We start from the raw sequence: 22,862 nt of genomic DNA on the forward strand, positions 1-22,862 counted from the left end.
TATATATAATTTGAAAATTTAAGATTGGGATGAACATGATAAGTATGGGATGATATCCTACTACTTCACAATCTTCTGGAATGCAGATGAAGAAACTTTGAAGGTTAAATATTAGATGTGCATTGTATACAAGGTAACTTGATATACAAGTTAATGTCCCATCAACATTCGATTTCACGAGAATTACAAGTTGAAACAAATTAAACTTTTTGAAAGCAAAGAAATACACAAAATTAATAAGAAACATAATATAGAAACATATTGTGATTTATATTAATTAGTAGTTATTTTCATGGCTATCATCGTCAACATGAGTATCGGGTTCATCACACATGGGAGTGGTATAGTAGAATGGGCCGAGAGTGTACTTGACCAAATCCCGGTACACCAAACTGGGCCGGCTGAGCTTCACCCCAGAGCGCCCACCAGCAAAGTCAGTAGGAATGTTACACGTGGCGTCTGGAGAAGACACTAGCCTCACTGAGCATAGCTTGGGGTTGAGTTCTTTGCCGTTGATGTACTTGTTTATGATCAAGTCGAATTGACCCATATCATCAGTCAAATCGCTTCCATAGTACACAACTCTGCCTCTCTCGTCCATGAATGTCACAGATACCTTACCACCTGCATACAATATATATTATAACAACAATCATATTAATTAGTAATTACTAGCTTCAGTGTAAATTATTCAATAAAAGGGGAGATTTTTGTACAGATAATTGATGCATATACTATTAGACTATGAATTTAGATTACACATTAAATTAAATCAAGACTTAGTAATTTATCGATATAAATATATTAGATTTTTAGATTATCTTGTAAGAGAATATTTTTGTGCGTCTGTATAGACAAGTAACATACCTTTGATGGGCCTGTCACCCTTAACCCACTCATTCCAACCTTGGGTGCAATCCTGGCATAGTACTTTTCCACCTACATGTATGATTTTGGCTTCCTCATTATAAGCTTCAGCTTTGTGGGTGCAACCCATTACAAACATTAGTACTGCAAATATGACCATCACCATAGCTCCCATTCTCTCTCTCTCTCTCTCTCTCTCTCTCTCTCTAAATTGAGGAAGAAGCATATATATAGGACACAAGATGGTCTTGTTGGGGAGAAGGGTGGGAGAGCACTACTTGGGACGTGCAAACTGCAATCCATTTAGAAATGTAGAATGTCAAATTACATCTATGCACCAATTTTTTAATGGCTTAAGTGATAATTATTAATCACGAAGGTCGTCACCTTACATTTTAAATATCTAAATAGGTAAGGCCCAATGGGCTTGGCCCAGTCCTAGCGTCCTTTCCCCCAAAGTTATGGGTCTCTGGAGGGGTTTGTGCCTAAACAAAAAAGGAAACCCAGTTAGGCCAGTAAGTAATATTTCCGCGGGAAATCTCACAGCTCCAACCATCCAAATATCCAATTCCTAACTAAAAAAGGAAACCCTCCACGAAAAGGAAACTAAGCAATGCAAGTTACTAGTTACTACTAACTTTAAAGCACAAGCAACGCAAGCCGCTCCTCACATTCCAAAGTTAAACTCAATTTCTAAATCTTCGCCATCAATTTAGGAGTGCGTAGTTCCGCGATAATCAAAAATTAAACTCAGTGATTTAGTAGTTTTTCGCATTAATCATCCCAAGAAGAAGATCATGAAGCTCGTGAAAGGAAGAAAAGTCGTTGCGAATCAACCAGGAACGGTCACCATCGTACCTGAAGAACCGGATGACGTGTGGCTGGCCTACAACCTCATCGCCCTCGGCGACGTCATCACCGCCACCACCACCCGGAAAGTCCGCCGCGAAGCCGGCTCCGACAAGGCCAAAAGCGCCGCCGGCACCGCCCGCGTCCGAGTCAACCTCGAGATCCTAATCACCGCCGTCGACTACTTCAAGGACTCCTCCACCGTGCGCGTCCAGGGCAAGAGCATCACCGCCAACAGCCACGTGGCGATCGGGTCGTTCCACACGCTTGAGATCGAGCGGAACAAGGAGTTCAAGATAAGGAAGAAGGTCTGGGATTCAAGCTCGATCGAACGGCTGCGCGAGAGCTGCGAAAGAGCTTCGGGGGCCGATCTCGCCGTGCTTCTGTTCCAACAAGGATTGGCCAAGTTGTTCTTGGTGGGACCCAGGGTCACGACGCTGTGCGCAAAGGTCGAAGTGCCTCCGAATAAAACCGGGTCCGGGTCGGGTTCCCAGTCCGGCCCGAACAAGTATTTCGAGAGCGTTTTTAATGCGTTCGTGAAGCATGTTGATTTGGGCGTCATACGGTGTGTCGTAATCGGAAGTCCGGATTCCAAGAAAGATGAGTTCCGTCGTTTTTTGCTCGGAGAGGCACAGAGGCTGAAGATGAAGAACATTGAGAACAACAAATCAAGGATTGTGGTTGCTAATACGAGGAACATTAGCAATGGCTTGCATGAGGTTTTGCATGAGGATGGGGTGGTGAACTTGATCAAGGACACCAAGGCTGTGATGGAGATAAAGGCTTTTAAGGAGTTTTCGGACTTGTTGATGACCAATTCGGATCGGGCTTGTTATGGTCCCAAGAGTGTGGAGATGGCGAGTGACTTGACGGCCATTGAAACGCTGTTGATCACCAATGACTTGTTTGAGAGTGCAGAGGTTGGAACGAGGCTTAAGTATGGACAGTTGGTCAAGTCGGTCAAAACGGCGGGAGGGAAGGTGTTTGTGTTCTCGTCCAGCCACGTGTCCGGTGAGGAGCTGGCTAAGCTCACTGGTATTGCAGCTATTTTGAGGTTTCCAGTGCCTGATGTTGAGGAGTGATGACGATGACACGGGTTTTTAATATCAAGCTGTACTTTTTTTTTTTTTTTAAAATTATTTTCTGTTTATTTGTAATCGAGGATTTTGTTAATTTAGTGACAGAAATAGAATTCGTTTTAATTTCATTATCAGAAGTTCAGAAGTTATTTGATTTTGGAACAGAACAATGCAGCTCAACATTACAACAAAAATTACCCAAAATATAGCAAACAAATAGGATCTAAGAACCAAACTCACTCAATGATTATAACAGTTGGTAAATAAAATACAAACATCGCACAGATCAATACCCTCTTCTAACAAGAATGGGATAATTTAAATTGAAAACTCGGCCCTAATTTGTTATGCAAGAGTAACATTTACAGAAACCCATCAAGCATCTTCATAGGTCTATAGAGAATCAAATAAATAACAAAAATTCTTTGGAAGATATTCCCTCTGCTACAATGTCACTACCTATTCTCTTTCCCTCCAAAACTGGATATGCTACAGCTGCGTTTGTCATTACAGACTTTACATTAAGCCAGCCGCTTTAAGAGCATCTTCAAAAGCTTCTTCAGTGTTCTTAACCTGTAAACAAAGTAATGAGAAAAAAGCAATTAGATAATGCGTTGAGAATAACTGTCTAGTATAGTTTACAGTTTTCCCCAATGCAATATTCAGATCATTACATTAAAGCTCTAACCAGCACAGAACAGAAATGTAATTTTGCAACTTATAATAAGATGCAAGATTATTACCTCAGGTATATGGATGTTGAAATATTGCTCAATTTTAGACATGGTCATTTCATCCCGATCATCGCAAAGCAAGTTAAACACAGCTCCTGCACAATTACATATAAACACCACTAAGTCAATGTTTCCATTTCACATGTTTAGCAATAAACTTCAAATAGCAAGTGCAAACACATGGTCAATAATATGTGAGAATGTACAGCATGCATAATGCCGGCACATTTCAATGAAAATGTACTTTGAATGTGTGTTTGCTAGTCATACCTACAGTCATATGTCCAACAGCTAACAACTCTACTACATGGAAAGAGCCACAAAATATATGAAACAGAAAACCAAAAGACAGATTTTGGAATAAAAGCCTTACCCTTGCGACCAAAACGCCCTGCCCTGCCAATTCTATGCAAGTAGACTTCATAATCAGGCTCTAGAGGTTGTGTCCTGGGACCAGCTACAAATTTGATTGGAAGATCATAATTGACAACACAATTAATCTACAAAAAAGCATCTTGTCAGCACGTCAATCTCACAAGGCATATGAGACAGAAGGGATAAAAGAATGGAGGGAAAGTGAATGGGGGCACCAGCACCTGCTGTTGGTCAAAGCCTCGAGCAAGTAAGTCAGTTGATATAAGAACTTGGGTTAAACCATCCCTAAACTCTTTGATTATTTTGTCTCTATCTTCAGCAGTCAGGGCACCTTGAATAGTCGTAACTGCATAGCCATCCTGAACAAGTTGCTGATGCAACATTTTTGCACTATTTTTTGTCCGTACAAATATAATTCTCTGACCCAACTTCTCTCCCAGTTCAAATATTTTGGTTTTGATCACCTCAATCTTGCTCAGTTCATCAGGGCAGTACACCTTGTACTGCTTTACAGCCTCCAAAGATAGCTCTTCTTTCTTTACAAAAAGTTGATTACCACCACCTTTGATCACCCTTGAGACAAAATTTGTGACTCTTTCATTAAATGTAGCAGAAAAGAGAAGGACCTGAAAACAAATGTTACAAGAAGGTGGTCAATCACCACTCCATACAACTTTGTATATTTTCACAAATTCTAGACATAAAAGGTAATAACTTAAATCTGTTTTTTTGCAAGAGATAATAATTTAATCACACAAACATTCCCAGTTCAAGCAGTGGCCAATTTGTATGCCATAGCCATTCCTTTATTTCCACTGCCAACAATCATAATTTCATCACCAAAGAGATCCAATCATAACACTCAAATGTAAAAACAGTATTTGAGAAGTTACAATAGTGAGAAAAATACAATATGGATAGTACTCTATTATGAATGTATCTGTGCTACCTAGCTAAACTTTAATATTTTTATCCTCAAATCACAGCTAATAGTCAAATATAATGGGAACTAATTCCCAACACTGGCTTTGTTGCACCTTAAACAAAGGTGTTTTCGTTAATAAGATAATGGAAGAAATCATGAAAGGAATCATAAAGAAACAATGACAAAGCATATATTAAACCTCGGTACAATAAAAATTTAAACATAGTTTGACAAACCTGGCAGTGAGGACTAAATCTCTCTATATCCTTCTTTATCCTTAGAGAATCATCTTTAAATCCATCCTGTGCAAAAATAATCAGCAATTTATGGTCAATAATATGTACATAAAAAGCATAAATCATTATGAACAAATTCTTATCCCAAGCCAATCAAATGCGATTCTGCCAGTAACCATGAACTTAGAAAATATACAATACCAGACAATCAAGCAGACAAAGTAACCATATGAACATTTAGAATTCATCAAATATACTAGCACATTATGACTACCTCAGCCAGCATGTGGTCCGCCTCGTCAAAAACAAGAATCTTCACATGGTTTACACCCAGCTTTTTGATAGACATCCATTTCTTAATTGTACCCGGCGTTCCGATCACAATTTGTGCTGACACTGGTGCCCGGGACTGAACTGATGTAGGACCGGTCCTCTCCATTGGGACAGCACACTCCGCATTTATCCCAGTGTACTTCCCCATCTTCTGAAGAACCTCCATATTCTGCCACAATGCCACATTCACATACCACCATCAAATCTCCTACTTTAAAAACCTTAGCTTAATTCAATTTCCACCAAACTATTTTTATTTTTTAAATGTAAATTTCCCATCATTCACCATATTCTTTTTGACTTGAAAATTAAAAAGAAACAAGCTTTGGAATAGCAATCTAAGAAAAGCAAGAAGCTTTGACCTGAATTGCCAACTCTCTAGTGGGGCAGATGCATAGCGCCTGTGGAGCTTTGACGTTGGGATCGACCCGGCTCAGCATCCCGAGTACGAAACAAGTTGTTTTCCCCGAACCATTGTGTGCTTGAGCAATCAGATCTTTGTGGGGAGGTGTCAAAATCATAGGCAAAGTGATTGCCTGGATTTTACTGGGCTTCTTGAAGCCCATGTCTACGTATAAACCCTTCAGCACCTCCGGCGACAGATTCAGATCCTCGAAAGTACTCGCCGACGTGTATGGCGTGTCCGTAACCTAAATCGAATTTAATCCCAAAATTTAAAATAAAAAACCTTATCAAATTTGAATCAAAACCCTAATCGAAACTAGAATCTAAGATTTCAGATAGAGAGAGAGAGAGAGAGAGAGAGAGAGAGAGAGATCGTACGGCGCTAATATGTGCGTCTTCAGGGTCGTCGAGGAACTTGTTCTCGCTGATCTTCAAGTCGGCGACGTCGAGCTCCGGCTCCGAAGTAGACGGCGCGTCGTTTTTCTCGGGCTCCTCGGGAGGATCATCCTCTTCGTCGCCCCAGCGTTTTATCTCGGGCTTCACGGGAGGCGGCGGCGGAGCACTGTTAGCCGATTCAGAAGAGGCACTGTCGAGTGTAGACGGCGTCGTTTCGATGGCGGAGGCGACGGCGGCGGTGGTATCAGTCTCGGCCATATCGAGCTATACAATAGTGAACTTTGGATCGGTGGAGTGGCGGAGGGGTTTGAGAGCGAGTAGGAGTGTCTCGAATGGTCTGTGAGGTTTATAAAACCCGCTTATTAGCTTAGTACTGACGCGTAATAGCTAGTAACTGCGGAGTGATTTTCAAAATACCGTTGGCCCCTGAAATTAGGATAAATTACAGTTTTATACTGACATTTTTTATTAATTAATTAGCTTTATAACTTATAAGTACATTTTAATTAATTAGCTATTTAGCTTTATATGCATATTTTTTTTATAAAAAATACCCTTACTTGTCTTAATTTTAACCTGACGCACATTTATGACATTTTTATAAGTTTGTTTTTTCACAAGTGTAACCCTTTTAATTTCCAAGTTACAAAATAAAACAAATAGTTCAATGATAAATTGTGAATAATATGGGACAAATGTTAACTCCCACATGTAAATTTAAACTCTTGAAGTACTCAAACTTAGATGATATATTATTAGGTTAAAAGGTTATAGTTAGGAGGAGAGGAATTTGGTGAGAAGCCGAGTTGTCTCTAATAAGTATAGTTTTGATAAATAATTATGTTATTAAGGATCTCCTAGTGAATTGGGGTTGGTCTAGTTGGCTGAGGATAAAAGCTCCCCCTCTCATGTAATAAAAAAAAAATAAAAAAATAAAGATATCCTAAAATCTACTACCCAATAAGCCTCCACAAAGATTACACATCTTTATGCTTTATTGTTAGATGTGTTTGTAATTGTATGCAAGTCAGGACCGGTTGAAATTGGTTGAATTCGTCCTCTACTACTCTACTATAAGGTCTACAACTACAACGCTACATGGTGTTAACTGGGGAACCCTTTTTGGTTTGGGTTCTCTTACGAGTTCTTTTGAATACAGAACTTAAGTTGGATGGGCCAGAAATAATGAACAAAATAAGCTGGATGGATTGGGTTATAGCTCAGCCCATCCCAGCCCACTAAATCGAAAAAAGAAAATTACATCTAAAATCTTTTGATCCACAAGCCATAGCTCATCCCCATTTCCCAACTATGGATTGCAAAATCATCCGACCCTGCCAATCCCCACGGGTCCCGCCCCGATTAATCAGGTATGAAAATACCTCTTCCCGCTCCGTATACCTATTTAACTTAATAAACTTATGCATAATGTTAATTTTACAATTATTTTCAATTTTATGTTTTAATTAGTGTTATTATATGATTTAATGTCATATGTTTGTGTTATGCAAACCCAACCCTGCCCTGTCCTATTGTCATTCTTATTCCCAACCCATTCTCCAATTCCAAGGCTTAGACCTTGGCTCAAGGCCCAACTCGTTCCGATTATTATGAAGAAAATTTGTAAGGGGGGCTGTTCAGACCACCCTAATCTACTAAGTTGACCACCTCACTAAAATTTTTACCCATTTTGCCCCTGCATTAAAAAAAAAAAAAAAAACCATCTCCAATTTTGGCCGACCACCCCTCCCCGCCGCCGGCGCAACCCCACCCCCTCCCCACCGCCGGCGCAACCCCACCTCCCCTCTTCGCCGGTCGACCCCACCCTTCCCAGGCGAAGACCCACCCACCCACCCAGGCGAAGATCCGATCGGCCCAGGCGAAGACCCGACGGCCCCTTCGCCGGCGATCTTCCTTTTCCGGCAGAGTTGAGACGCCGGACCACTTGGGTTTTGTTCCCCAGGTCACGACGAGTCCAACTCTGGTCTTCCCTTGCTCATCCGACCACCGTGCGCGGCTAATCAACGTCGTGACCCGATCGGCCCCTTCGCCGGCGATCTTCCTTTTCCGGCAGAGTTGAGACGCCGGACCACTTGGGTTTTGTTCCCCAGGTCACGGCGAGTCCAACCCTGGTCTTCCCTTGTTCATCCGACCACCGTGCGTGGCTAATCGACGTCGTGAAGCTGCGCGGCGGAGGGGGGGTGGCCGGCCAAAATTGGAGATAGTTTTTTTTTTTTTAATGTAGGAGCAAAATGGGTAAAAATGGGTAAAAATTTAAGTGTGGTGGTCAACTTAGTGGATTAGGGTGGTCTGAACAGCCCCCCCAAATTTTTATGGGATAGGTTTATTACGTGACAAATAAGGAATGGCATAATAAACTAAGCTAAAATATGTTGTTTCTAAATTTATGACAATTTTTTATTTATTGGACACATATCATTTTTTAACCCGGTCATATGTTTGGCATTAACTAATATGAACACAATTTTGTGATTAATTAAAAAAAAATAGTAATATTAATTTAGTACTTCGCTGTTGTGGAACATAGTACCTGCAATAGCAAAAACAAAGCCATATATATATATATATATATCATCCTATTGGCAACAAACTCCCATACAAGGCTGGCCAATTCCAAAAGCTTAAAGTTAAAGTTGCTCATGACTGACCATAAAGCACAAATTTTTCTTCTTTCCCACACCCATGTATTGGTTTTCAATTTGTTCAACTCAAATACATCCTACGCAAATTTTATAATGAATATATATATATATATGGTGTGTCATGCATGAATCATGATGTGAGTTTAACGTGGAGGATTGTGATTTTCATTATCACCAAAGACGTCCCCTCCATCTATATATATATATATATATATATATCTATCTTCATTCAAAAAGGAGTCGGAAGCTTCTCTCACATCTCAAGCTAGATGCATTTTAGATTGGGTCATAGAATCAACCTTTGAGCATCAATTTTCAAATAAGAAAGACTACTCTTATAGTAAAGGATGTCAACAAGAAAAGCAATCTTATATTTTATTAAAACATGGGTATTACCGTATTAGTAAAAAAATATTAAGGAAATTGATTGCTATTAAAAATAAAAAAAGGTGCAATTTGAGTGTGTATGCATAAAATACGCAATGTAATATGCAGGTAAAATGGCTTAGGTTGGGGTGGGAAAGAAAGAAAGGAAAAGGAGAGAAAATCTGCAATATATTGAGGGAATTTTGTGGAAGTTAGACACAAATACACAATGCATCTTATTAAAATACAAGAGTTTTGCTGTCCACAATTGGCCATGCACGTGTACTCGCATGCATGTGGGTGACTAATTTGAGTTGTTAATAAATTTCAGTAAACAACTAAAAATTATTCACATGCAGGTAAATGGTAAATTATTAATTAGTGAGTCAATAACTCATAATCATATACACAAGTAGACAATTGCAATTAATATTCTCTTTAATTAATAGAAAATAAGTAAGTAGCTAGGATCGATCATATAACAGTGGGACCCACTAATTATTATTTTTTAATTAGAAGAGGACCTACATACTCAATAAATCTTGATTGTAATTGAGATGGATCATTCTGAGTTACGTGAGGGTTTGAATATAGAGGTGTACTTGTGAAGGAGGACGACCATTACCAACATTTGTGTGACTTGATCAGAAACTTGAGATTAGCCATAATGTGTTCAATAACATATGATTGGAGTTTGGGTGTGCCAAAAGCAAGTGCACAAGTTACTTTCTATTTCAGCCAACCCCCTCCATTAATTTAAAGCTCTACAATTGTGCTGTTGGTGGCATTTGAGCTGGCTGGGGTTGTGACTTTTGACTTGTGCTACATGTAAATTTCCACAAATGCACCCACAAAAGAAAGCATTAATTAATTGGACTCTTTTGAGTCATGTCACATATTCTTAATGTTTTGGCGGGCTCATCAACGATTGTTTCTTTGAGTTTCTCACATGAACATTAATATACCTCTCATACAGATTTACGTATGATTAGCATGACAACATGGATGATGCCCCATTCAAATTTCAAATTAAAGAAGCTAGACCTAATGAATTGGTCTCAAAACTTTTTTTCTTGTTTGTGAAGTCAAAAACTTTAATAATATTGTTAAAATATACAATTTTAAAACTTTGTTTTTAAAGATTGAGGGCTAAAGACCCAAAAAAAAAAAACTGAGAACCTTGCTCGATCCATATTTTGAAACTTTTAAAATATAAGATGCTGTAGATGGAAGGGATACCCCTATAGGCTATAAGTAATTGGATCATATAGTTATCTTTAGTTTTAAGATAGAGTCTATTAATTATTAGGTACTGACACATTTTTTTATTACTCAAAACACACCAAAAGCCTTATAATTCCTTTGCGGGCCATCTTCTACAAATCTGGGCGTTCATGGTCTCCGTTTGTATCAGACCCTTTCTCTTTCCCCCTCTCTTCTTCCTCTTCTCTTCTTCCCTCCCTCTCCCTTTATCTCTCTTCTCTCCTCTGTCCATCTCTCTACTATGTTGCAGCTTAATTGAACTAGTTCATATCTCGAAATATTTATCAAAGAAACTGGGTAGTATTAGTGGTCCCTCTAATTAATTGAACTAGTTCATATCTCTACAATTTCAGTTTTTTTTTTTGTCAACCTCTACAATTTTAGCTAAAAGGTCTAAATCCTAAACCAAAAAGCATTTATGTGTTTTTTTTTCTTTAGTTTCTTTTCTAACATTCTTCTGAGCCACTTAACATAATTGGATTTAGCGTTTCAGAAAATACTCATATCAAGTATTCTACACTACTGAAACTGCAATTTTAAAAACTGTATAGTTGCAGTTTCAGAAACTGAGCTAAAGAAACAAAAATCAAGAATCCATATCAAGTGTTCTACACCACTGAAACTGCAGTTTTAGAAACTGCAGGTGAAACTGCAAGTTGCAGTTTCAGAAACTGAGCTAAACAAAAAAAATCAAAAACCTGCTACTGATAAGGAAGGCATGGGGGTGAAGTTGGCTTCCCTGATAACTCTATGGGCATTGTTATAGTGAGGAACTTGGCATGTTCTTTGGCTTTGGAGGGTGGGAGAGAGTGGAGTGAAGCCAACTAACCTAGATATTACAATAAAGTGACCTAATTGTTAAATATTATAAATAGGTGTATTACATGTTACAAATAATAGGTAAAGTGTAGCCCAAATTAATTAATTCTTTAAAATAATTATTCAGTATTGGACTTCTTTTAGGATATGGTTATTTGAGGAATATTAGTTATTTTCTCCTTCCACATCACTTTTATCCCTCTTAATTTACAGTGAAATTTCTGATTTGAACGGTTCATTTTATAGATTACTCTATGAAGATATCTCTGAAAAAAATTAACTAATTCAAAAATCGTGTAGTCATTTAACCATTGTCAAATCAATAGACGATGAATCTAAATTAACCTAACAGTGTGTTTGGATGAAGTAATTCTAGTTTTCATAGAAATTTATAAATGATGGAATTTAAAACTTCATCATTAAATTTCCATCAATTGCATTTTCTATTGTTTGGATATATGTATGTAGAATTTAGAAAATAACAAAAATTATAAATTTTCTTGTTTGGGTAACAGATGTTATTTAAAAATTTAAATAGTGCAGTGGTAAAAAAAAATTAAAATAATTTTAGGAGCTAGAGTTCCCAATCTTAGGGATGCTTCACGGCTAATATTGATTGATATGAGCTTGTTTCATGCCATTATATCATTTTCACACATATATATATACACTCACAGACCCATGTCGTAACATATATATATACCCATATTGATTAATATGGGTGGGTATATATACTCACACACATATTGATTAATATGTTCACAGACCGTGAACATACCCATGTCATAGCATATATATATATTAATCAATATGTGTCTTAGGGATGCTTCACGGCTAATATCGATTGATGTGAGCTTGTTTCATGCCATTATAGCTGGAAAAGTCGTTAAACCCATGTCGTAACACACACACATATATATGTATATTCACAGACCCATGTCATAACATATATATATACTCATATTGATTAATATGGGTGGGTATATATACTCACACACATATTGATTAATATGTTCACAGACCGTGAACATACACATGTCATAGCATATATAAATATATATATATATGTTCACTGACCGTCGTAAGTCGTGATCAGATTGTGGGCTAACATATATATATAATTATTCCTCTATCTATAAATTTTATTTGCAATCCTTCGTAAACCCATGTTTCAATTCTCCCAAAGAAAATTCATAGATTAATCATCAAATCATATTATAAATCAGAGAGAAATAACACATGAGTATTTGTAGTGAAATAAAATTAACATACGTGAGAAAAGGAAACAAACCAGTAAATCTCTTCATTATAGCACCATGGTGACTGATCTGGTTGGGTTTTTGTCGTTCTGCTTCTATTTTTGTAGGGATTGGGCTGCTTTGAGATGTAGAGAAGCACCTATGTACCTACGTTTGTTTTTTGGGTAGGATGGAAAAGGAAGTCCCGCTTGTTTTTATGAGTAATTTTGTTTTTTTAGAATTTTCAAATTTATTCCCACTTGGAAAAGGGAATTCCTGCTTGCATAAGAATTGTAAAATGACGCCTATTTTGTTAGAATTTAAACTCAGGATTTTAGCTCTGTAAATTCCACAAATATTTCCCTCGTAAGTTGTGAATTTCCCTATAATTTGGCCAAACACGGAACTTTCAATTTTCTACGCGTGAAATACTGACTTTTTTTTTAAATCCCAAGTTTTTTTTTTTTCTGCATCCAAACACATTGTAAATGATCATATTATGGTTGACGGAATTCCATACTCGACCATTATTCAGAACATAAAATAATAGATAAACTATATTTTGTTGCAATCAAGACTGAATAGGTTTTTTTTTACGGTTAATGTGGATAGTTATGACATGCTGCTAGGTATTAATCATGGTTTGTGGAGACCTAAGGCTAAAATAGTAATTTTACCTAACCTAGGTTAATTTAAGAAAGTATCCTAAAACCTAGAGCCGCCCTTAACAAAATCGACTGAAATTTTTTGGCTTGATAAACTGATTTTCACAATTTAAAAATAAAAATTTTGAAACCAAAAAAATTCGAAAAAAATTGGTTAGGTTTTGGAAAAAATTGAAAAAAAATTGTTAAACTGACCGACTACTGAAAATTATTACCAAAAGAAATCAAATCGATTGTTACTGAAAAATTAAAATATTTATCGAAAAAAATCAAAATAATTATCGAGAATTAGTTATATATATGTTTATATAATACTATTATGTTAGTAATATAAATACTAAATTACTAATATTATAAACTAACTAGAAAATGAATGTGAAAATGAGAAGGTAATTAGCTTTTTATTAGTTATTTTTAGATTTCAAAATATTTATACAGTTTATATTGACTTCTTTAGAATCGATTGTTTTTTTTTTTAATATAAAATAAAATAAAGGAGAGGTATTTACGCGGCAAGATACGAGTGTAGAAAAAAAAAAAAAAAAACGGTATTTTGTCGTTTGACATCCTGCTGAAGTACGGCTAACATTTCTGATTTCCCTTTCACCAAGGCGGACCACACTTTCCCTTTTACAGTCAATTATACTCGCAGGCACAGCGCGTGCGAATACCCGCCTAATCGTCACGTGTATTATAATTTATAATAATACCGGCCTCGCATGACTTCGTTGGTCGTTGCTGGTCAAGAAAGGCGTGCGAAATACGCAGCGGGCCGTGCGTACGCTGATTCAGACGGACCAGTCACACTGCCACCGGCAATTTCAGTCATCAGCGCCTTTTTGTTTTTTCCACCTACTCATTTACTTTTTCACTTAAAATTTCAGAGTAAACCAAATTCCTCGACGACAAACTTTCCTGCATGGCCATAATTACCCTGATCCCATGTGATTATTTCCTTGTTCCACGGCCCAATTACAGCAGCAGGGATTGAAGGGCATAATCGACTTTGTGATCTTTATTAAACTCTAGGAGTGCCCAAATCATTTCTATTAAAACTGGCTTCAAAGTGAGCTTAATCTAATCCAAATTTCGCAACTTTTTTCTGTTAAGCTGCAAGCAAACGTCCTCTGTCTCTGACTCTCTGCCTCTGAAAACAGTCACAGCTCTCTCTCTCTTTCTCTCTCTCTCTCTCTCTCTCTCTCTCTCTCTCTCTCTCTCTCTCTCTCTCATTCTCTCTCTCCCAATGCACAAAAGCAAGAAGCACCACCACCACCACCTCGATCTATCCCACTGAATTCCCACTCGCCCAACTCAAAATGCGAGTCTTTCTTGCTCCGATCTTGGCCTCAGTCGCCGCACTTCTACTTTCTCTATCCGCCGTCTACTGTGGCCTACCGGCCACCTTTCTATCTCTAGAGAGGGCCTTTCCGCCGACGACGACTCACCGAGTCCAACTCGACCAGCTCCGAGCTCGGGACCAAGTCAGGCACGCCAGGCTCTTACAGAACGCGGTGGGCGGCATTGTCGACTTCTCAGTCGAAGGTTCCTCCGATCCCTACCTCGTCGGGTAATTTTATCATCTGGGTTTTCTTTAAATGCTCTTGTATGAAGCTTTTAATGTGCTTCTATTTCTATTAATGGGTTTGTCTCAAATTGGTATGCTTTTTATTTTTTATGTCTTTGTTATTCATTTTGGTTTTATATTTGGGTAAGAAGCATTTATTGTCTACATGGGTTTTTATTTATTTTTGTAGATTGTAGCTCCGTTTGGCTCCTGAGAAACTGAAAAGGAAAATAAAACAAAAACATAAAGCTTTTTTTTGTTCTTTTTTCTTTTTTCTTTTTTTGAATAGGCAAAAGCAAAAAGCTTGAGTCTTGGTAATTCTTGCTGTGTCGGTTCTTGTAAAAATGAGTTATTCTTCAATACTTTCTCAGACCCAGTGCTTGAGAATTGATGGCATTTCAGAATATGCATATTTGAAAAAGAAAAATAAGTTGTTGTTTTTGTGTTAAAAACGCTGACTAAGTTTGGCTGTTTGCTGTTTGCTCGTGGGCTCTTTGTGTATGTATCTTTTTCTTGGTTTTATTCAGTTCTCTTCTGATTTATTCTCCAACTAAGATTGAGCATCTTGGGTGCCTTTTTTCTCCGGTATTAAATGTAAACTTCTGTTCATCTTCAATTCTTGCATATTGGTTTTATCTAGGCTTTATTTTACAAAAGTAAAATTGGGCTCTCCGCCAAGAGAATTCAACGTACAGATTGATACTGGAAGCGACATCTTGTGGGTTACCTGCAATTCCTGCAATGACTGCCCCCAGTCTAGTGGACTTGGAGTAAGTTTCAGTTTATTTTTTCTTGCTTGCTGTCACTCTAAGAAGCTTGTAGAATGAAGAGGCCATTTAAAGCTAATTATTCTTGCACATTGCTGTTCCATGTTTTACAGATTCAGCTCAATTTCTATGATTCTGCCAGCTCATCAACTGCGGGGCTGATCCCCTGTTCTGACCCAATGTGCACTTCCTCACTTCAAACTTCAGCAACTGAATGCTCTCCTCAGAGTAACCAGTGCAGTTACACATTCCAATATGGAGATGGAAGCGGGACGTCTGGTTATTACGTATCAGATGCACTATATTTTGACATGATTCTGGGGCAGTCATTTATCAACTCTTCATCTTCCATTGTTTTTGGGTGAGCTGTTTTGACTTGAACTGAAATTAGGCGTGTATAAAAAATGTGGAACGAAAAGCAATGATTGAAATAGAAAGGAGAAAAAGGGTGAAAGAAGCAAAAAAAAAAAAAAGAAGATTAACTATCTATGAAGATTGCTCCTTTTTTATCAATAAATAAAATAAAATGGTTGTTTCAACTTTCAAGTAGTATTATGTAGCTTACTATAATTACAATAAATTTTGGAATAACATGGCTGACCAGTCCCACATGGTCATGATTTAGTGACTGGTGGTACTTTAATAACAATACGCATGTTGTGTGTGTGCCAGAACAAACAATAATTAATTGTGCAGAATTTGTCTGATTATTAGTGTGTGTGAATTTTTAAGAACCTGTTGAAGATTTGTTAATCTTACTAAACAAGAGTAATGGCATATCTTATATCATCATAATTTTTCTACGTTTGCTACTAGATTCCTGCTTTAATGTTCATTGTGTTTCTGTTTATTGAAGCTTATTGTGTTAGATGATCGTGTTGGAAACAGGTGTAGTACCTATCAGTCTGGGGATTTGACTAAGGCAGATAAAGCAGTGGATGGGATATTTGGGTTCGGCCAAGGTGCTCTGTCTGTTATATCACAGTTGTCATCTCGAGGGCTAACTCCCAACGTGTTCTCCCATTGTTTGAAGGGAGATGGCAATGGAGGGGGTATACTTGTTCTTGGTGAGATTTTGGAGCCAAGTATTGTTTATAGTCCGCTTGTCCCATCACAGTATGTCTCTATCCTATTGGAATTTCTTTTATTTATTTCTGATAGTAATATTTAGCCTTTACTCTGAAACTGTGAAATTGTGAATTGTATGAAGTGGGCGGTTCAAAGATATAAGTATAACCCAGTCTATGGAGTGGAAATTCATTATTACTACAAAAATAGGTTATGATTCGTGCTTTTGTGTTGTATCTGTATTATTTCATTCAAGCACACAATTTTATGTGGACACTAATGGATATTGACTATGAAATAATCTTTTTTTTACACTAAGGGTTGGATGCTCTAACTTTAAGATTGAGTCATGCTACTTTTGGCTTTTTAAACTTATAGGTTTAGCTATTTGAATTTTGATATGAGCACAGAGGTTATATACTTGTATTTGAGTCTGCACGGTTGGAATACAAGAATACCTACTTCACCACAATTTCTATTATGGAAACATGTCCTCATTCATTCTTTTGCTTCTCAGACTGGATAGGATTCGTGTCATCATCCCCATCATACTAATGCTTTGTTTTTTACTTAGATGTAAAAAATAAGATTATTGTTTCTCTGAGGAAGTCTGGAGGTTTTCTCTTCCTTCCATTGATGCTATTTTGGGGACTCATTGAGTGGGTGGGTGGGTGGGTGGGGCAGTAGCCGCAGTTCCATCGTTTTGGGAGGCAGTTTTTCATAAACCTTGCAGAACCATGGAGTGAAACTTTTTACTATGTCAACTTCACTGATTCTTAATTAAATTCTCTTCTCTTAATTATAAATATTGACCTACTCCTGTGCAAGCTTATTTTATAAGTTTCATGTCATGAAAACTTTGTTGACTTTTTTTCAGTTAATGCAATTGATTCCAAATTTTATATTTTCAGGCCCCATTATAATTTAAATCTGCAGAGCATTTCTGTCAATGGGCAACTCTTGCCAATTGATCCAGCAGCCTTCACGACATCAAACAGCCGAGGAACTATTGTTGACTCAGGAACAACTTTGACATACCTTGTGGAGGAGGCTTATGATCCTTTTGTTAGTGCTGTAAGTTTGTTCACTTGTTGGTTTGATTTGATGATTTGCTTAAATTAAATTCATCTTTAGCATTGGGATGAAAAACTAGGTCATTTTGATAGTGGTTCAGTCATCATTAACCTTATTGCTTGATTTATGATGAAATGTCATGGACATCCACTTTTTAAGGCATAATTTAATCTCAGTTTCCACTGTGACTTCCTTCTCTTTGTTCTCATGGACTTCCATCTCTCATTCTATTTTCTATCTGGGGCCAACTTGACTATGATTTAATTGTTCAAAAAGTTAATCAAATTTTCTTGCATCTGCTCTTTCCTTTCTATTTGAGTTTGGGATCCCTTTAGCTAATATATTGAACATAACTGTGTTGGTGGTTGGTCTGAAGCACAGAGTCTGTCCACTTTGAGATTAAGACTTTTCCTTAATAAAAAGGTGTTTGGGGGGGGGGGGGGGGGGGGGGGGGGGGAGGGAGGGAGTGTAACAGCATTATAAGTTCTTGCTGCAAACTGCTTTTAATATCAGCATGTACTGCAGCTGATTTTGTTATTGGATGTGCAGGTAACTTCGGCTGTTTCACAATCTGTGACTCCCATCATTTCAAAAGGAAACCAGTGTTATCTGGTCTCCACAAGGTTTGCTCTATGTCTGCATAATATTTTTTTAGGTTCCTTTCTCAAGAACAGGGGTGGAGCCATGGAGGGTGGGCATAATAGTAGCATGTTTATCATTTCTTTTTCCTTTTTCAGTTTGGCTGAGGTATTTCCTCCAGTTAGTCTTAACTTTGCGGGTGGTGCATCGATGATGTTGAAACCAGAAGAGTACCTTGTTCATATTGGTTTCGTTGTAAGTCGTTCCTCGTGCTCCTTGTGTAAAGTTCTTATTAAACGTAATTGCATTCGACATGATTGTTGCAAATTGTATGGCATAAAAGTGTAACAGGTCATTCTATTGTTACAGGAGGGTGCTGCTATGTGGTGCATTGGTTTTCAGAAGGTTCAGGGAGGGGTGACAATTTTAGGAGGTTAGACCCCGGATTTAGGCTGTTTTTTAAGTTTTGATGAGATTTGGTTGAATCAAGGAGCAATTTGCTCCGACTCCCAATCAAGTCATATTGCAACTGCAGTACATAGTTGGTGTTTTCATGAGTCCTTTTCAATTTTGCTTGATGAGTATTTGTTCAGAAACTTATTTAAGCTCTGGTTTATTCTGAGTATTTTCTGGTCTACCTGGTGGTGCACAATGCAATGAGTTCTGAGAACTTTGCAGTTATTTTGTACAGTTTAACTTATTTATAGAAATTGATTATCATAATTTGCTTTTGAAATGTTAATTGAACATGTTTGCTAATCATAAATGTGCCACTTTATGATCTTTCTCGTTTCTTCAATTGCAGATCTTGTTCTAAAAGATAAGATATTTGTGTATGATTTAGCTCGTCAACGGATTGGATGGGCGAACTATGACTGTAAGTTCTATATGAGTCCACATCTTTTATTTATTTATTTATCTATTTTTAGATTTCTCTTAGACCTTTGGACCAGTACCAATGTCATGTTTTTAAATTTCTGTTTTTCAGGCTCGTTGTCTGTAAATGTCTCAGTAACTTCTAGCAAAGATGAATATATTAATGCAGGACAGGTGAGTGAGAGCAGCTCATCTGGAGACATGCTCTTCAAGCTGATAACAACAGGAATTGTGGTTCTCTTATTGCACACATTGGTGTATGTGGAGTTTCATTTTTTGTAACTTAAACCTCGATCAGATTCTGATTTCCATTCTCTTTCCAAGGTGTATTGGCTTGGAAGCCTTGGCTGATCTTTATTTATATTGATCAGCGGGTTCTTCTGCTATTACTTGTATTGCCAAGCACCAGGGGTCACGATGTATATCATCCAATCTGTTCTGCTTCTGGATTGTGTGAGCGGGGCATCATCTTTTCTTCCGACTTGAAGTTTTGCTTCTTGTCATAAAAGGGTTCTCCATCTTTGTACAAGTTTAAAGAGATACCACCAAATCGTGGCCAGTGGAAGCAGAGCAACTCAATTGGAGTTGTTTGATTTAGATAGGGTCCATAGGGATATAGAAATTCTGTATGTTGTCAGAGTCAATGTCATTTTGTTTACTATTTTACTTGATGATTCCAAATTGTTCAATTTGTAAGGAAATGTCATAACTTGTATAAAGCCAAAACGAATAGTTTCTTGTTCTTGACAGATGCTTTGTTCTCACATAAATGAAGAAAATAGTTGGCTGTTGCTCTGTGCAAATATTTTCTGCATTGTGTGTGCGTGTTGCAGTTTGATGGTTAATATTGCATAGTGTTGCAGTTTGATGGTTAATATTGCATAGTGTTGCAGTTTTGATGGTTACTATTGCAGTGATGCAGTTTTAAATCCATTTAAATTCTTTCTGACCGTCCATAGTGTTGGTTGCCATCAGCAGCTTGATACCTATGCCCTACTTTGTCATCTACATCTGCTTTATAAATGCAGGGCTCCTGCAATTTGCTGCTACAGCTCAGCAGTTTCTTAATGTAAGTTGTGGCAATGAAATAAACGTGTTGGTGAATGGTGACTGGTTATAGACTTAGGACTCGTTTGATGCATAGGATTGGATCGGATTATTTACAAAGGGAAATTTATTCCCACTAATCCCACCATTTTTGGGGGAATTGGAAGAGATAAGTTTTCCCGTATATATTTATCTTCTTCACATTTTTTTCCTTTAAGTTAGAAACTTTTTTCTTGAATACACATGAATTTAGTCATTATCCTATCCAATCTATTACTATGCATCGAACGAGGCCATAGTGCACAGTAATTAGGAAGCAATGTCAATAACCATTTAGACTAGTGACATCCAGTTTTTCCTGATAACATAATTATATGTTAATATAAAATTTAGTTTAGTGACATCCATTCAATCTGAAATGCTATGTTAATATAAGAGTTAAATACAAAATGGTCCACAAACTTTACAGTGAATTTCAATTTGGTCCACTAACTATAAAAAGTGTCAATTTGGTCCACGAACTTTTCAAGTTGTACCAAAGCAGTACAAATGTTAACTTTCATTGAAAAATTTAACGAAAACTGGTCATGTGCATAGCAAGTGACTACATTTTCAAAGGCATTTTAGTCCGTTCATCACATTTTCATGTGACCAATTTGGTTAATTTTTTTATAAAAACTAACATTTGTACTGGTTTGATACAACTTGGAAAGTTCGTGGACCAAATTGACACTTTTTATAGTTAATGGACCAAATTGAGATTCACTGTAAAGTTCGTGGACCATTTTTGTATTTAACCCTTAATATAATAATATATTAGATATCTAATACAATAATGCTAGGGATCCCAAATTTATATCCCAAATTTGGATCCCAAATACACATGTCACTATTTTATTTGTTATAAAATTAATAATCATTTTGGTGGACCATGTATGAATCAATAAAATACTGATACATCATTTGGGATCTAAAATTGGGTTATAGATTTGGAATCCCTAACACTATTCTATCTAATAAAATAATATGTTATGTGGTGAGAAATGTTTTTATCCATTATGCTAATTTAAAAAACATTGTGAGTTGACAACTTATAAGTAAAAAAATTAATAATGCTAGGCCTGTTACCTTTTGACACCACCGCTCTTGTAGAGGTGAGATTTCTCTCTCAATTTATTGTTCAAATGTTTTTGGTTCTTAGACTTTTGGTAAGGCAAGGCAACTAATAAAATTTAAAATGAAACAAAAAATATGAAATATTATTATAAACAAAGAAATAGGAGAGCATAGGTGAATAGTAAGGGTTACGATGCGTTATTTGGGTTAAACTTGTGGTTGTAACTTGTAAGTGACAGATGCCGATAATCCATGTGAAGAGAGGGTTGTGATTTGTGAATGGTGTGTGCGCCAAACGTTTTCACAACTTTGAAGCAGTCTTTACGCTATTCACAACTTAACTACCGGTTTTGCACTTAATCTTTTACAAGTGGCTTTCTTATTTCACATGTATCACCTATTTTCATGTTCCCAATTTAGGTGTAGTTAGGACTTAAAAGGAGCACCATTTTTTTTTCCTTACTTCTACCTCAACATATAAATTAGCTTTCTTTCCCAACAATTTTTTTTTTAAAAAAAGAAATTATATCAAAGTAAAATTAAGTTCATATCAATATGATTCTAACTCTATACAACCTCATATATATAATAAAAAGGTAATATTAGTAGCATTTATTGTTTAGATCGTTGTACTTCAAATTAAGAAGTTAAAAAGGAATGTCGATAGTGGTGATCGTAATAAACATTAATAACTTAGTATTTATAATACGCTAATTATTCAAAACATTAATTTGCATAAAACGAATTTAAACTAAACATATCATATAAATATTCTTATTTTGTCAAGAACTAAGCGCTATTCTCATTCCTTACACACTCTCTTATACAAGTGTGGATACACAAATAACACTGCTATTGCCGTTGTGTTATTCACGGCTTTCTAAAACAAGTATTGTGTTATTCATTTACGCTTGTAATATTTTTTGACTTTTTTTTAATTATAATCTAATCTTCTTTACAAGGATAAATATCAGAAAAAATATAACATCCAACTTCTTTCCAAATATCTGACCAAAACAAAACTTCTTTCCAAATATAGTCTAACCTTCTTTACAATGATGAATATTAAAAACAACAAACTCACAAGTAAGTTAGTAACATCCTAATCTAAAATAAAAGAAAAGGACGTAAATCCAATTGGGTCCCAATTGGATCCCAAAACAAACCCAACAACTTTACAATATAATAATAGATGTTAATGGTTGTTTCCAACTAGAATTTGCCTGCTGTAATTGATGGCGGTTGCTGACGTGGCAAAAGCGAGGGAGGCACACCAAAAAACTCCTGGAAGCGTCACATCGTTTTGTTTTCAGTGAGTACTGGGTGGGGGGAGGTGACCGCTACGCTCTGAACCAGCGCGTGGCGGACCTGGCCCGCTCGGGTACACGATTTCTTGTGATTGAAGGACAACTGGACAAGGCCCAACCTCCGGTGCCCATGCAAAAACTCCTCTGATATTATCACGGGAGCAGTCACTGAGTCCTTTCTCTCCCAAAATGTCCAAAAATAAGAAAACAAAAAAATAAAAATAAAATTTCCATTCTTTCCCTTTTTTCTC

The 22,862-nt window shown here is 36.9% G+C and overlaps 3 protein-coding genes and 1 pseudogene across 5 annotated transcripts; 2 read left to right on the forward strand and 2 right to left on the reverse strand.

The window, feature by feature from the left end:
* Positions 1–277: 277 nt before the first annotated feature.
* On the reverse strand, positions 278–1,042 carry LOC147281913 (Pollen Ole e 1 allergen and extensin family protein). The gene is made up of 2 exons (XM_086249286.1): positions 868–1,042; positions 278–624 (listed from the first exon to the last, which is right to left on the reverse strand). The coding sequence occupies exons 1-2, from the start codon at positions 1,040–1,042 to the stop codon at positions 278–280; spliced, it is 522 nt and encodes a 173-aa protein (XP_086105412.1).
* Positions 1,043–1,664: 622 nt separating this feature from the next.
* On the forward strand, positions 1,665–2,798 carry LOC147281914 (protein PELOTA 1 pseudogene; annotated as a pseudogene).
* A 219-nt stretch (positions 2,799–3,017) lies between these two features.
* On the reverse strand, positions 3,018–6,522 carry LOC147281915 (DEAD-box ATP-dependent RNA helicase 38-like). Its single transcript, XM_086247071.1, has 8 exons — positions 6,182–6,522; positions 5,761–6,048; positions 5,340–5,567; positions 5,066–5,131; positions 4,126–4,530; positions 3,903–4,029; positions 3,539–3,624; positions 3,018–3,368 (listed from the first exon to the last, which is right to left on the reverse strand). The coding sequence occupies exons 1-8, from the start codon at positions 6,455–6,457 to the stop codon at positions 3,312–3,314; spliced, it is 1,533 nt and encodes a 510-aa protein (XP_086103197.1). The 5' UTR covers positions 6,458–6,522; the 3' UTR covers positions 3,018–3,311.
* A 7,902-nt stretch (positions 6,523–14,424) lies between these two features.
* Positions 14,425–19,920, forward strand: LOC147281916 (Eukaryotic aspartyl protease family protein). Of its 3 annotated transcripts, XM_086246834.1 has the most exons (11): positions 14,425–14,780; positions 15,418–15,547; positions 15,658–15,905; positions 16,433–16,660; positions 17,524–17,686; positions 18,236–18,309; positions 18,424–18,520; positions 18,635–18,698; positions 19,071–19,142; positions 19,254–19,315; positions 19,466–19,920. In XM_086246834.1, exons 1-11 carry the CDS (start codon positions 14,530–14,532, stop codon positions 19,490–19,492), a joined length of 1,416 nt encoding a protein of 471 aa, XP_086102960.1. In that variant the 5' UTR covers positions 14,425–14,529; the 3' UTR covers positions 19,493–19,920. The 3 variants fall into 3 exon arrangements, with proteins under 3 accessions (XP_086102960.1, XP_086102958.1, XP_086102959.1); XM_086246832.1 differs by having other exon boundaries at positions 19,254–19,920; XM_086246833.1 differs by having other exon boundaries at positions 18,424–18,517; positions 19,254–19,920.
* Positions 19,921–22,862: the final 2,942 nt, after the last annotated feature.

The sequence above is a fragment of the Dryas octopetala genome, chromosome 6, assembly GCF_963921425.1.
Source record: "Dryas octopetala chromosome 6, drDryOcto1.1, whole genome shotgun sequence".
NCBI classification, from domain to species: Eukaryota; Viridiplantae; Streptophyta; class Magnoliopsida; order Rosales; family Rosaceae; genus Dryas; species Dryas octopetala.